General features: G+C 45.9%; 1 protein-coding gene across 2 annotated transcripts in view; it reads right to left on the minus strand.

The window, feature by feature from the left end:
• The window catches only part of AGBL2 (AGBL carboxypeptidase 2), a 63,893-nt gene that overhangs the window by 17,364 nt on the left and 32,353 nt on the right, over positions 1 to 14,176 (minus strand). For both annotated transcript variants that reach the window (XM_040328273.1, XM_040328271.1), the window contains exons 12-14: positions 13,372 to 13,502; positions 6,475 to 6,541; positions 4,124 to 4,225 (exon numbers count right to left, since the gene is read on the minus strand). In XM_040328273.1, the coding sequence (XP_040184207.1) occupies positions 4,124 to 4,225; positions 6,475 to 6,541; positions 13,372 to 13,502 (300 nt within the window). The remainder of the gene's footprint in view (positions 1 to 4,123; positions 4,226 to 6,474; positions 6,542 to 13,371; positions 13,503 to 14,176) is intronic.

Here is a 14,176-nt window from a genome sequence, read left to right on the forward strand (position 1 = left end):
AACAAGTGTTTGCTAATGTGGGAAGACATGTGGGCTTACTCTCGAGCCAGTCTATGTGTGCCATAGACACGTACAGCAGGGCTCAGCCCCACCCCCTCCTCCCTCCTCCCAATGGCTCCCGCTGCTGCCTCTGTGCCTGTGAGGAGAGAGAAAGCAGCAATGCTCTCTGGCACAATGATGGATCGAAAGAAGAGTCAGGCAAGAATTTGGGGGGCACTCGATACTAGAAGTTTTTTTTTTTAACTTAAAGCATAAAAAGCATTAGGGTAAAAGAACCTTAAAGCGGTAGTAAAGCCGCTGTTTTTTTTTTTACATCCCTGAAAAGCAAAAGCCATAATGAGCTCATTATGAAATACTTACCTTGAAACGAGGTTAGGGGAACTTACCTGGTCCACGCTGAGGGAGATGTCATCTTGCCTCGGCGTGTCTTCCGGGTATCGCCGCTCCAGCGCTGTGATTGGCTGGAGCGGCGATGACGTCACTGCGCTGCGCGCGGGAGACTTCTGTCGGGCAAGGTCCGGCGGCTGCCGGGCCTTTAGCCGAAGATCCCCGCTGGAGTCAGCGGCGCATTGCGAGGGGAATATCTCCTAAACCGTACAGGTTATAGGTGTACGTCTCAGATTGCTAGCTGTACAATATCCATGTAAAAAGAAAGTGGCTGCACACCGAAAGTCCATTTATTGCAAAATCCCAGTAAATTATATGACACACCAAAGGTTCCGTAACTGGCTATTACTTCTGTGGTGTGTGTCATATTTTACAATAAATGGACTTTCGGTATTTCGGTGTGCAGCCACTCTCTTTTCACATTGAACAAAATCAAGCAGGGCCGAGTGCTTCTCTTGGCTACAGTGGAAACGTGGTATTGTATTCATTAAGAAAATACAGGGCTTCCCGTGAATGGCTGGGAAGCACTCCGACCAGCTAGATTTTGTTGTGGCAGCAGACAAGAAATCCTTGCCTGATCCCCCTGATCACAGCTTTGCATACTGTGGCCCGGATTCACGTAAAACCGCATATCTTTATGCGGGCGTAACATATCCTATTTACGTTATGCCTCCGCAACTTTGACAGGCAAGTGCTGTATTCTCAAACCAAAGTTGCGGCGGCGTATCGTAAATAGGCCGGCGTAAACCCGCCTAATTCAAATGTGGTAGATGTGGGCGTGTGTTATGTAAATTTAATGTGACCCCACGTAAATGACGCTTTTTACAAACGGCGCATGCGCCGTCCGTGAAAGTATCCCAGTGCGCATGCTCCAAATTAACCCGCAAGAAGCCAAGCCAAGCTTTCGACGTGAACGTAAATGATGCCCAGCCCTATTTGCGAACGATTTACGCAAATGACGTAAAATTTTAAAAATTCGACGTGGGAACGACGTCCATACTTAATATTGGTACGCCTCATGTACGCCTCATATAGCAGGGGTAACTTTACGCCGGGAAAAGCCTAACGTAAACGGCGTATCTGTACTGCGTCGGCCGGGCGTACGTTCGTGAATTCGCGTATCTAGCTGATTTACATATTTCTAGGCGGAAATCAGCGTACACGCGCCTAGCGGCCAGCGGAAATATGCAGTTAAGATACGACGGCGTAAGAGACTTACGCCGGTCGGATCTAATACAAATCTATGTGTAACTGATTCTAAGAATCAGGCGCATAGATACGGCGGCTCGGACTCAGAGTTACGACAGCGTATCTGGATATACGCCGGCGTAACTCGTAATGAATCCGGGCCTGTGTGTCAAATAGCAGCAAAACAAATACTCTTGCACACAAATGTGTTCACCAGGCGATCCAAGGTTCAGAATGGATAATATCTCAGGCCTCCTGCCCTCCAGGATAGGGGTATCCTAGTAGTCAAATGAGAGAATAGAAAAAAAAGAGGGTGCACCAGCCTTGTGCATTATCCTTTGATGTATTTATTAAAATAGTAGTAGTGCTGGACATTCATTACATTTTTTTTTTACTTGTCATTAAACATGTTGAGTGGGGGGGGGGGGGGGTTGGTTGGGGTGCAGCTAATTGTTGGTACTGGCTACTCTTCCTGTATGGGAAAACTTCCGCTATCGCGGGACTGCGGGAAATAGCTGTCTATGCTGTAAGGTCCCACAGAATCTGTGGGGGTTGGGAGGTATGCTCACAACCAGTGCTGTACCCTGGTCTAGGGCGACAAGGCCCAGGCCTAGGGCAGCACTTTGCAGGGGGTCAGCATGGAAAGAGTTCCCGCTGGCTTGCGCTACACTGCTTTCCTCACTGTGCTATATGTTTTCTGCTGCACCATCGGCATGGTTATATCTTCTTAGTCCTCCCCATAAAATTATCCCAAATTTTTGCTTAAAGTAGAACTATAGGCAACACTTTTTTTTTTCTTCATTTTAGATAGAGTATCATCCCTGTCCCATTGCAGAGATTTCCCTTCACTTCCTACCCCATAGCCAAACCGGAAGTGAGAGGAAATCTATGCATATTAAGGGTATACAATGCCCCCCCAACCCTAATGCCCCGTACACACCATCACTTTATGTGATGAAAAAAAATGACGTTTTTAAAAACGTCACTTTAATTGACCGTGTGTGGGGGAAAACGTCGTTTTATGTCTTGTAAAAAACGACCAAAAAAAATTGAAGCATGCTTCAATTTTATGTGTCGTTTTTCAAAAGTGCACTTTTTACTTCACAGAAATTGACCGTGTGTAGCAAAAAACGTCGTTTTGTAAGACGTTTTTTCATCCACGCATGCCCAGAAGCTACTTCAATGGTAAAACGTGGTGGAACGTAACCTCACTTTGCAAGAACATTGTGAGAAAAACGATGGTGTGTAGGCAACTTCGTCTTTGAAAATTGAAGTTTCAAAAACGTCATTTTTTACTTCACAGAAAGTGTCGTTTTTTTTCATCACATAAAGTGATGGTGTGTACGCGGCATAAGAACTAGTGTCCCCACTCGAAAATTTCAGGGCGGGTCTTAAACGGAAAGGGGTGTGGCCTCGACAGGAAGGGGTGGATCATATTTAAATTAGGGGTGCACGAGTCTATCAGGCCTAGGGCAGCACAAAACCTAAATACACTACTGCTCACAATGTAAAAAAACAAAACAATGCAACAGTCTTTGATTTGTGGCAATCCGTCTACTGATAGCAGTCTCCAGATCCTAAAGAGAGGACGTGCGAACCACTGCTGGCTAATGCGTTTTGATTTTATTAAATACATCAAAAAGGATAATGCACAAGGCTGGTGCGCCCTCTTTTTTCTATTCTCTCATTTGCATACTGTATGTGGCTGGTACTACATACAGGTAATACAGCGCTAACAGTGGCCGCATTGATTAGTAAAGTTAATAGTTCACTTGGACCAGCCTGGCCCAAACAAACTACTGTATTTGAAGCGGTGTTTCACCCTAAAAAACAACTTTATAGTATGTCATTCAGCATAGTAGCGCGAGCTACAGTATGCCTTTATATTATTTTTTTTGGCGCTGTACTCACTGTTTAATCGCGTAGTAAAATTTCAGACTCCCCGCGGGGAATGGGCGTTCCTATGCAGAGGGCTCGTGATTGACGGCCGGCTATGGCGCGTCACGCTTCACGAAAATAGCCGGAGTAGGTCTCGGCTCTTCACGGCGCTATACAGTGCCTGCGCACAGACATCGGAGCCGACTGCGCAGGCGCCGTGAAGAGCAAACACCTATTTCGGCTATTTCCGTAAAGCGTGACGCGCCATAGCCGGCCGTCAATCACGAGCCCTCTGCATAGGAACGCCCATTCCCCTGAAACTTTACTACGCGATTAAACAGTGAGTACGGCACCAAAAAAAAATATAAAGGCATACTGTAGCTCACGCTACTATGCTGAATGACATGCTAGAAAAAAAAAAAAAAAATTTAGGGAGAACCCCCGCTTTAAACGGAAAGTAAACCTGCAGTCAGAATATAAAGCTTCTGGAAGCAAGGCCTTCCAGTGGCTGTGGTGGGAAGACCGAGCTGGGAACAGGGAATTTAGATGAAGTCAAGAGATCAATAAGCTGCGGGATCTAAAACCCAATTTCCTTTATTTGATCAAATCTTAAATTTTTCAGCTGAGACAAAGCTAAAATGTTTAATAGTACAGTAAGAGGCCGACTCACCACCATGCTGCTCTGAGACTTTGATTTGTGCTTGGAGCTTCGTTTCTGATACAATCTGTTCCTCTCCTTACGAGATCGTAAACGTTTCTTTTTCTGAAAAAACTAGTAAAAAAGAGTTTTGAAGAGTGTCGCTGTCTTTGCCTGTTACTGCCTGATACTCCATACTGGAGAGAAAACCCAAGTTGTACTAAATAGCGGATGTACATATTAACAAATCCAAAGGATCAGCTCGTTCCCAACCTACCAAATTGAAATTTACTGGCACAGCCAAGGGCCAGATTCACATAGAACTGCGGCGGCGTAACGTATCGTAGATACGTTACACCGCCGCAAGTTTTCATCGCAAGTGCCTGATTCACAGAGCACTTGCGATGAAAACTCCTCCGGTGCAAGGCGGGCCAATTCAAATGGGCGTGTGCCATTTAAATTAGGCGCGCTCCCGCGCCGGACCTACTGCGCATGCTCAGTTTCGCAAATCCCGTCGTGCTTTGCGCGCCCTGACGTCATTTTTTCGAACGGCGATGCGCGTAGCGTACTTCCGTATTCCCGGACGTGTTACGCAAACGACGTTCATTTTTAAATTTCGACACGGGAACGACGGCCATACTTTAGACAGCAATACGTTTGCTGACTAAAGTTAGGGCACCTAAAACGACGACTAACTTTGCGACGGGAAACAAGACTAGTGGCGACGTAGCAAACGCGAAAATCCGTTGTGGATCCGCCGTAACTCCTAATTTGCATACCCGACGCTGGTTTACGGCGCGAACTCCCCCCAGCGGCGGCCGCGCTACTGCCTCCTAAGATCCGACAGTGTAAAACAATTACACCTGTCGGATCTTAGGGATATCTATGCGTAACTGATTCTATGAATCAGTCGCATAGATAGAAACAGAGATACGACAGCGTATCAGGAGATACGCCGTCGTATCCCTTTTGTGAATCTGGTCCTAAGTTTTTACTGACATTTCCAAAAGTTACAAAATTACAGTTTTAAGTGCAAGTTAGAGAATTTAGGCTAAAAACAAGTACGATATGCAATTAGCAATACGATTTAAGGTAGCTAATAAGGCAAAATACATATTTCTTATTTTATTTTCTACATAGTTAGTACCATATATACTCGAGTATAGCCGAGTTTTTTGCTGAAAATGCCCCCTTCGGCTTATACTCAAGTCACCTTTTTGCGCCTGATCTCCTGGAGAGTGGGGACCCAGTACCGGCTGGCCTTAGGTCCCCTGGACCCAAAACTTGGCACACTTGTAGCCCCATTTCTGGGTGACCTACGGCCTGGGAGAACCGATTTTCCAAAGCCGGGCACCCCTTCCATAGACTCCCATGTTAAATGGTAATTTCTCTGGTGACTTTGGGGACCCAGTACCGGCTGGTCGTAGGTCCCCTGGACCCGGAACTTGGCACACTTATAGCCCCATTTCTCCTCTACAAGTGTGCAAAGTTTGTTGTCTGGGGGACCTACAGCTGGGGAGCACCTACAGGTGCGGGCACCCCTTCCATAGACTCCCATGTTTAACGTCAGTCTAGTCATGGATACAGTAAGGCATGGACACAGTGAGGCATGCACATGGACACAGTGAGGCATGCAGATGGACACCCTAGGCTTATACTCAAGTCAATACGTTTTCCCATTTTTTTGTGGTAAAATTAGGTGCCTCAGCTTATATTCAGGTCGGCCTGTACTCAAGTATATACAGTAAGTAAGTAGTTCAAGGACAGGACTCAGAAGGGGAAGAAATTAGAATAGGCACACACACATAAAATTTACTCTCACAGTGACACCGACAGCAGTGTACAGCAGCACAGATGATGATGAGACCTCACCGACATTACACATCCCCTCCCGAGTCACAGTGACAGTCTCTCTTTAACTAAAGTGGTCCCTCCAGTCCAGTCTAAACAGCACTGACGGTTCCAGTCCCAGCCTGCCTTGCTCCCATACCGCAGACCCACGCACGAGGCTCTGGCCACTCTGCTTGCACCATGACAATACAGAACATCATGCTCAGACCGCCCAATCACACTGTAGCAGGCACTCGGATGGTCTCAGCCGGCTCCGGACCAAGCCAAGCGTCACAGCCATATTATTTACTGGCAGCCTTTTACTAGCATTTACTGGCAGGAGAAAAATTGCTTGTTTTTTACTGGCAGCCAGTAAAAACACTGACGGTTGGCAACACTGATGTGTGGCCAGCTACAGCCTGCAATATAACTTAATCATTAAATATAGTGATATCTGGAAGTTATTGAAATGATGGTTGAACAGTTGACTGAAGAAAATATAAGTTGTATATAAAATAGAAAATTGTACACATACAACAGATCTAACATCTCACCTTTTCTGCCATGTTCAGCAAATGTGCAGGAAGTCCATCAGACTCGGAGCTATTTGATCCACTGGTGCTATAAGAGGCAATGAATAATTAAAAAAAAAATTGTGGATTGCAGTCTTTTAGATGCCAATATGGCCATGCAGTATTCATATATGAGTGTCCTAATCTGGCCTAAAACTTTTCACAGGCATCTTGAGGGGTCTGTAAGTACCTGTCAAATGCAAAATTCTACTAATCACCAAACCGCCAAATGGCAGAAGAAACAAGACCTTATCTTGGCAAAAGTTGACATTGTCACTTCACTTCTCTCCTGCTACTACTGCTTATACGTCACTACAAGACGTATGAGCTGGAGGAAGGACCTACTGTATGAGACAGGGGGAGCACGTATTAGACCTATCCAAATGGTCGAATACCTTGCATGGCTGGAGAGAATTTAAGCCATTTCAACACATAGGCTCCTGGAAAGGAAGGCGCAGTGCATTTTACACGGCTGGTCGTTTTTTGTAACTTAATTACAGTACACCAGGGATGGGTCCTAAATAAGAAATATGTGCCCCCATTGTTTGAGTTGCAGTCCATTTAAGGGGGGTGACATGCACAGTTGAAGTGCTCAGGGATCCTCACTCATGCAGGGTGAGGGGCTTTCGGGGTGATTCTATAGAGAGGTAAAACCGATTTCCAGTTTTCCCAGGATTATTAAGGATTTGTTTATTTTTTTAGAAAAGAATTAGTGCAGAAACGAAAAATGCATTTATTATTATTTTTTTAGCCTGTAAAGCATTGCACCAGCAATCAGCAGGCTGCTGGTGTCATGCAGGTCTCCTGCATATCTGTCAGAGTATCTGTGTGTCCGTACAGACAAGCAGATACACTGACAGGAAGAATCAATGAACTACCACGGCGCTCCAAAGCGCCATGGTAGTTCATTGAGAACTACAAGCCGACAGCCGCAAATGAATAACGTGCCCGTGTGGGCGAAGCCCCGCCGATTTAAAAAAGTGACAGCTAGTAAAGGCAACTTCTCCCTGTACTGCTGTCACAGGGGGTGCTAGGATTGGGCAGAGGCTGCAGCATTGAGAACATGTTGCATGTTCCACCCTAAAAATGGGTGGAACATGTAACATGTTCTCAAAGGTGAACTTATCCTTTAAGTTCGGATATGGAACCCAGAATGCCAGAGAGATTTTTGGTTGGAAAGAGCCTCCAACCATAACTAAGGGTATCTTAGCCTAGTAAGGGATAACTCGCCTACAAAAGAGGGCTGAACTGAGTAGAAAGCAGACAGCAAGGCCCAGATTCTTGTACACTGGGCGTATCTCTGCGGCGGCGTAACGTATCCGATTTACGTTACGCCGCCGCAAGTTTTTCAGGCAAGTGCTTTATTCACAAAGCACTTGCCTGTAAAATTGCGGCGGCGTAGCGTAAATCACCCGGCGGAATTCAAATTCGGCGGGTAGGGGGCGTGTATCATTTAAATGAAGCGCGTCCCCGCGCCGAACGAATTGCGCATGCGCCGTCCGTAAAATATCCCAGTGTGCATTGCTCCAAATGACGTCGCAAGGACGTCATTGGTTTCGACGTGAACGTAAATGACGTCCAGCCCCATTCACGGACGACTTAGGCAAACTACGTAACTTTTTATAATTTCGACGCTGGAACGACGGCCATACTTAACATTGGCTGCGCCTCATATAGCAGGGGCAACTTTACGCCGGGAAAAGCCTAACGTAAACGTCGTAACTTTACTGCGTCGGCCGCGCGTACCTCGGGAATTTGCGTATCTAGCTAATTTGCATACTCGACGGGGAATCTGAAGGAAGCTCCACCTAGCGGTCAAAAAAAATTGCAGTTTAGATCCGACGGTGTAAGAGACTTACACCTGTCGGATCTAATGGATATCTATGCGTAACTGATTCTAAGAATCAGTCGCATAGATACGACGGCTCAGATTAGGACTTACGAAGGCGTACATGGTGCTGCGCCGTCGTAAGTCCTATGAGAATCTGGGCCCAAGTGTCCATGAGGTGTGATGTAGAGCAGGACATGCTTGTGAGAAGAAGTCATGTATTGTTTGCGCTACTGAGACATCGTAGAGCTGTGATGACCTTTTATTTGGACTCCTGGAGCAGGGGGTGACTTAAACCCCGATATGGGACAAGGTTTTGCATTATACCTGATAAACTATTCTACTTGTATTCATGCTCATGCCGTTTTCGTTTACCTTTAAAATAAAGATGGTTTGCGTTTACCAACATGACTGCACCTTTTTTATGCAAAGCCAATGCGAGTTCAGCTGTACAACTGTAGAGCTGAACTCGCATTGCACAGACAATCGCATGTAATCGGCACAGCAATGCGTGTGCGAATCACGAGATGTCTGTGTTCGCAATACTATATAGTGTGAACCCAGGCACAAATTTCGCTCAAAACTTTTATTGCAGAACGATCACATCACAAAGGACCAAGTACAATGCTTCAGAGCCGCGCCGACGTTCGGCTACTTTCGGAAAATCGTGACGCGATGTATGCGTGACTCTTTCTGCAATAAAAGCGTTGGACGACATATGATGATCCATGGTGTGCTGGAGAATATGTGCATTGGGTTGGGCCCCGGACCCAAGAAGCACTATAAGTTGCCCGCACTTTAGCACTGTTGCGATGTTTAATGCTAGATCAGGTTCACTTCAATATATACATCAGATAGACTGTATACAGAAAGCAAAAACCTTACTCGTCATCAGAATCAGAATTAGCAAATAAAGCCTAGACTTAGTACGAAGACATTACATCATATTAAATTAGACAAGTAACACTTAGCATATGGAGGTGTAAGCGTGTGAAATTCTCACATTGAAACCAATTCTAGTGTCAGGCTTGCTAATTATTGCAAATCCCTAAATAGGACACTTCAGATAAAATCCTGTAAGAGGAAGATGTTAAAATGATTAAATATCAGATAAATCCTGATGGGCGTAAAAAATGGCAGAGAAAGACCCGCCCACTCTGCAGTCCAAGGAACAGAAGATCTGGAACCCGTAACATCACCAGAAAAAAAATGGTCTCTCTCTCACTCTCATATAAAAATATATATATATATTATTAGCCAGATTCATGTAGACGTGCCTAACGTTAGGCAGGCGTAGCGTATCTCATATACGCTACGCCGCCGTAAGTTAGAGAGGCAAGTGCTGAAGTCACAAAGCACTTGCATCCTAAGTTACAGCGGTGTAGCGTAAATTTGCCGGCGTAAGCACGCCCAATTCAAATTGTGAAGAGGTGGGCGTGTTTTATGCTAATGAATCGTGACCCGACGTGATTGACGTTTTGAACGAACGGTGCATGCGCCGTCCGTGGATGTATCCCAGTGCGCATGCTCCAAATTACGCCTCAAAGACTCATTGGTTTCGACGTGAACGTAAATTACGCCCAGCCCCATTCATGGACGACTTACGCAAACGATGTAAAAATTAAAAAATTTGATGCGGTTCCGACGTCAATACTTAACATTGGCTGCGCCATCTTTTTGGTGGTTTATCTTTACGCCTGAAAATGCCTTACGTAAACGGCGTATCTTTACTACGACGGGCAAACGTTTGTTCGTGAATAGGCGTATCTCGCTGATTTACGCATTCTAGGCGTAAATCAGCGTACACGCCCCTAGCAGCCAGCGAAAATACACAGCTATATATGTATGTATATGTATATATATATATATATATATATATATATATATATATATATATATATATATACATATACACACACACACACACACACACACACACACATATATTATAATATATATATATATATATATATATATATATATATATATATATATATATATATATATATATATATATATATACACACATATATGTATTATATTATATATGTATTCATGACCTGGTTATGGCTTAAAAGAAAAAGCACACCCTAGTATTTTAGGTTCATGAGGAGGATGGTGTGTAATCGTGCCCAAGTGCTGTATTTACTATATAGGCTCTGTGGGCAAACTTCTAGAAAAAATGGTTAAAGCGGAGTTCCACCCTCAAATATGACTTTACATCAGTAGTTCTAAAAAAATGCCAGTATTCCTTTAAGAAAAAAAAAAAATTGTACATGCTTTTAAACTCTTGTTGCTAGGCAGATTTGTTAATCTGCCCACTTCCTATTCCGCGGTGCTAAAGCTTGGTGACCTACACCGCACAGACCTGGGAGTCACCTCCACCTCCTAGTCTACAGTGTACAGTATACGCAGTAACACCCCCCCTAAGACTGAATATTAGTGTGCCTCACTCGCGTCTCCCGTTGTTCACCCCCCCCCCCCCCCCGCTTCTCACTATTTCTTTCAGTGTGCCTCACTCCCGCGGGAGTGAGGCACACTGAAAGATAATCGCGGGGGGGGGGGGGGGGGAATCGCGGGAGTGAGGCACACTGAAAGAGGTTTTGAGAAGCGGGGGGGGGAATCACTCACGGGAGTGAGGCACACTGAAAGAGGTTTTGAGAAGCGGGGGGGGGGGATCGCGGGAGTGAGGCACACTGAAAGAGGTTTTGAGGGGGGGGGGATCGCGGGAGTGAGAGGCACACTGAAAGAGGTTTTGAGGGGGGGGGGGGGAATCGCGGGAGTGAGGCACACTGAAAGAACTTTTGAGAAGCGGGGGGGGGGGAATCGCGGGAGTGAGGCACACTGAAAGAGGTTATGAGAAGCGCAGGGGGGGGGGAATCGCGGGAGTGAGAGGCACACTGAAAGAGGTTTTGAGAAGCAGGGGGGGGGGGGAATCGTGTCCAATGGGAAAATTCTTCATTAGTTTTCTATTCTTTGTGCATTTGTTATAAATGTTTTCCCTTATTTATTTTTTCTTGTTGATCTCCCCCTCCCGCTTCTCAATATTTATTTCGGTGTGTGCCTCACTCCCACGATTCCCCCCCCCCCCCGCTTCTCAATATTTCTTTCAGCGTACCTCACTCCCGCGATCCCCCCCCCCGCTTCTCAATATATCTTTCATTATGCCTCACTGCCGCGATTCCCCCCCCATTTACTTTCACCGATCAGCAATCCCCCCCCCCCCCCCCCCCCCCCCCCCCCGTGCCCGCTTATCAACTTTTAGTGGGCGATGTCATTGTTTTTTTATTAACAACTTTTAATGTCATTAACTTTCAGCGATCGGTAATCCCTATCCCCTCCGCATATCAACTTTTAATGGGTTATTTAAGGAGAGGTTTGCATAAGGGGCGGCAACTTCGTCTGACACTGCCGTTGCTGTGGAAACCTGACCTGAAAACTATTACACTGCATGTGCAGCACTGAGCATGTGCAAGGTCTGCAAAGCTGAAATCCAGGAAGTAATACAGTCTGGCTTCATATGCCCACACTTAAAGCGGATCTCCACTCTAAAGTGGAGTCCCGCTGATCGGCACCCTCCCCCCCTCCGGTGTCACATTTGACACCTTTCAGGGGGAGGGGGGTGCAGATACCTGTCTACAGACAGGTATCTGCACCCACTTCCGGCCCTACGATACGGGCAAAGGACGGGTTTTTTCTCCGCTTCCCGTCCGTCCCCCGTTGTATGCTGGGAACACTCGGCTCCCAGCACACAGCGGGAGCCAATCGGCGGGCGCAGCGCGACTCGCGCATGCGCCGTAGGGAACCGGGCAGTGAAGCCGGAGCGCTTCACTTCCTGGTTCCCTCACCGTGGATGGAGGGGGGAGCAGCAGGGTGACGAGCGATCGGCTCGTCATCTGCTGCGATCACCGCTGGACTCCAGGACAGGTAAGTGTCCTAATATTAAAAGTCAGCAGCTGCAGTATTTGTAGCTGCTGGCTTTTAATATATTTTTTTAGTGGCACATCCGCTTTAAGATGGCCACGGCCTAATGCTAGTTTATAAAGTGTCTAAATGCTGTAACAACCTAACAAAACGGACCTTAGTTTACAGACTAACTTTACTAGAATACATTAAGCTTGTGTATTACAGGGGTATTTATATTTAAAAAGTGAAATTGTGGCCGAAACTCCGCTTTAAGAAAGTACTCCAACAAAGTAAGTTTACGGTTTTCTTTACATTTTTCTTTAATGCACAAGGAGGGGATCATTATGAGAACATCCATAAAGTAGAACTACTGTAGCACATCCACATAAGGAGCCACAGATGAACTGGGATCCCCCACCCTGCACAGCCAGGCACACCGAATTTTCACAGTCACTTCAGAGTCAGAAAACAGTCCAGAACTTTGGGGGTTTTTTTTATTGAGGGGATTCAACTTGGATACGGATTGGGAGAATTATTGGATGCCCACTTGACTTTAAGCAGCTTCAGGGACAACTTCTCCTATATACAGTCTATATACACTCCTCGCTTCCTCACCTGAGATAATGCTTGTTGAGTCATCCAGCCCCCCTGAGTCGCTCAATCCCTGACCCAGATTCAACCCAGGCCTGTTTACAAACCTAACCTATTTACCAAACCTATTTACATCTAGCACACTAGAGGGTGCTACACTAGGTAAAACTTTTTTTCCCCCCTCCATTTCATTTTGGATTAGGAGAGGGTAATAACCCCAGTCAGGTTTATTTGTCATTTGTGTCCCATTGGGGAGATTTACCTTCATTTCCTGTCCCATAGCCTAAACAGGAAGTGAAGAAATCCCAGCAAATTAAGGGAACTCATTGAGGTCGCCTCCAGGTCACCATAATTAGTGTCCACATTGGAAGATTTCCCCTCTCTTACTGTTTTGGGGACAACACGAAATTTGGTATTTTCTTTTACCTTAAGAATGACGATTAAATAGTTGAAGTCCAACCCAAGCCTTTCACGGACAAACTTTTGGTCATATACTTTGTCAGACGCAACTTGCTGATCACTATGGCTCACAAACCAATGGGTAACATTCTTACCTTGATTCGATGTCTGACAGGGAAATGTCACTCAAATTGACATCAGAATCAACATCTCTTCCAAGTTGTTTCAACTTCTCTTTTATTTCTTCTTGAACTATGGTCTGGAGCTCAGACAAACATACCTTTACCTGAGAACAGAGGGCAGTCAAAAGATGGAGATTCCTAAACAACAAAGATAATACAACTGGGTCCAGACAAAGACCACTCACATCAGAAAAGACAGGGGGGTAGATTCAGAAAGCAATTGCGTCTGCGTATCCATAGATACGCAGCGCAATTGCTTAGTTGCGCCGGCGTAACGACTTTTCTGTATTCAGAAAGCTTGTTACGCCGACTGCAGCCTAAGATATGACTGGCATAAGGCTCTTATGCCGTCGTATCTTAGGCTGCATTCTTACGATGGCCGCTAGGTGGCGTTCCCGTAGTGGTCAGCGTAGAGTATGCAAATTGCATACTCACGCCGATTCACAACCCTACGCGCGCCCGGCGTACGCATTTTACGTCGTTTGCGTTCGTCGGTTTCCGCTTAAGGCTGTTCCTGCTATTAGCAGGGGCAGCCAATGCTAAGTATACCCGTCGTTCCCGCGTTGCGATGTTTGAAAATTACGTTGTTTGCGTAAGTGAATCGTGAATGGCGCTGGACGCCATTTACGTTCACGTTGAAGCAAATGACGTCCTTGCGATGTCATTTGCCGCAATGCATGTCGGGAAAGTTTCCCGACGGAGCATGTACACTACGTTCGGCGCGGGAACGCGCCTAATTTAAATGATCCACGCACCCTACGGGATCATTTAAATTACG

This window comes from Rana temporaria, chromosome 11, assembly GCF_905171775.1.
Source record: "Rana temporaria chromosome 11, aRanTem1.1, whole genome shotgun sequence".
Classification (NCBI taxonomy): domain Eukaryota; kingdom Metazoa; phylum Chordata; class Amphibia; order Anura; family Ranidae; genus Rana; species Rana temporaria.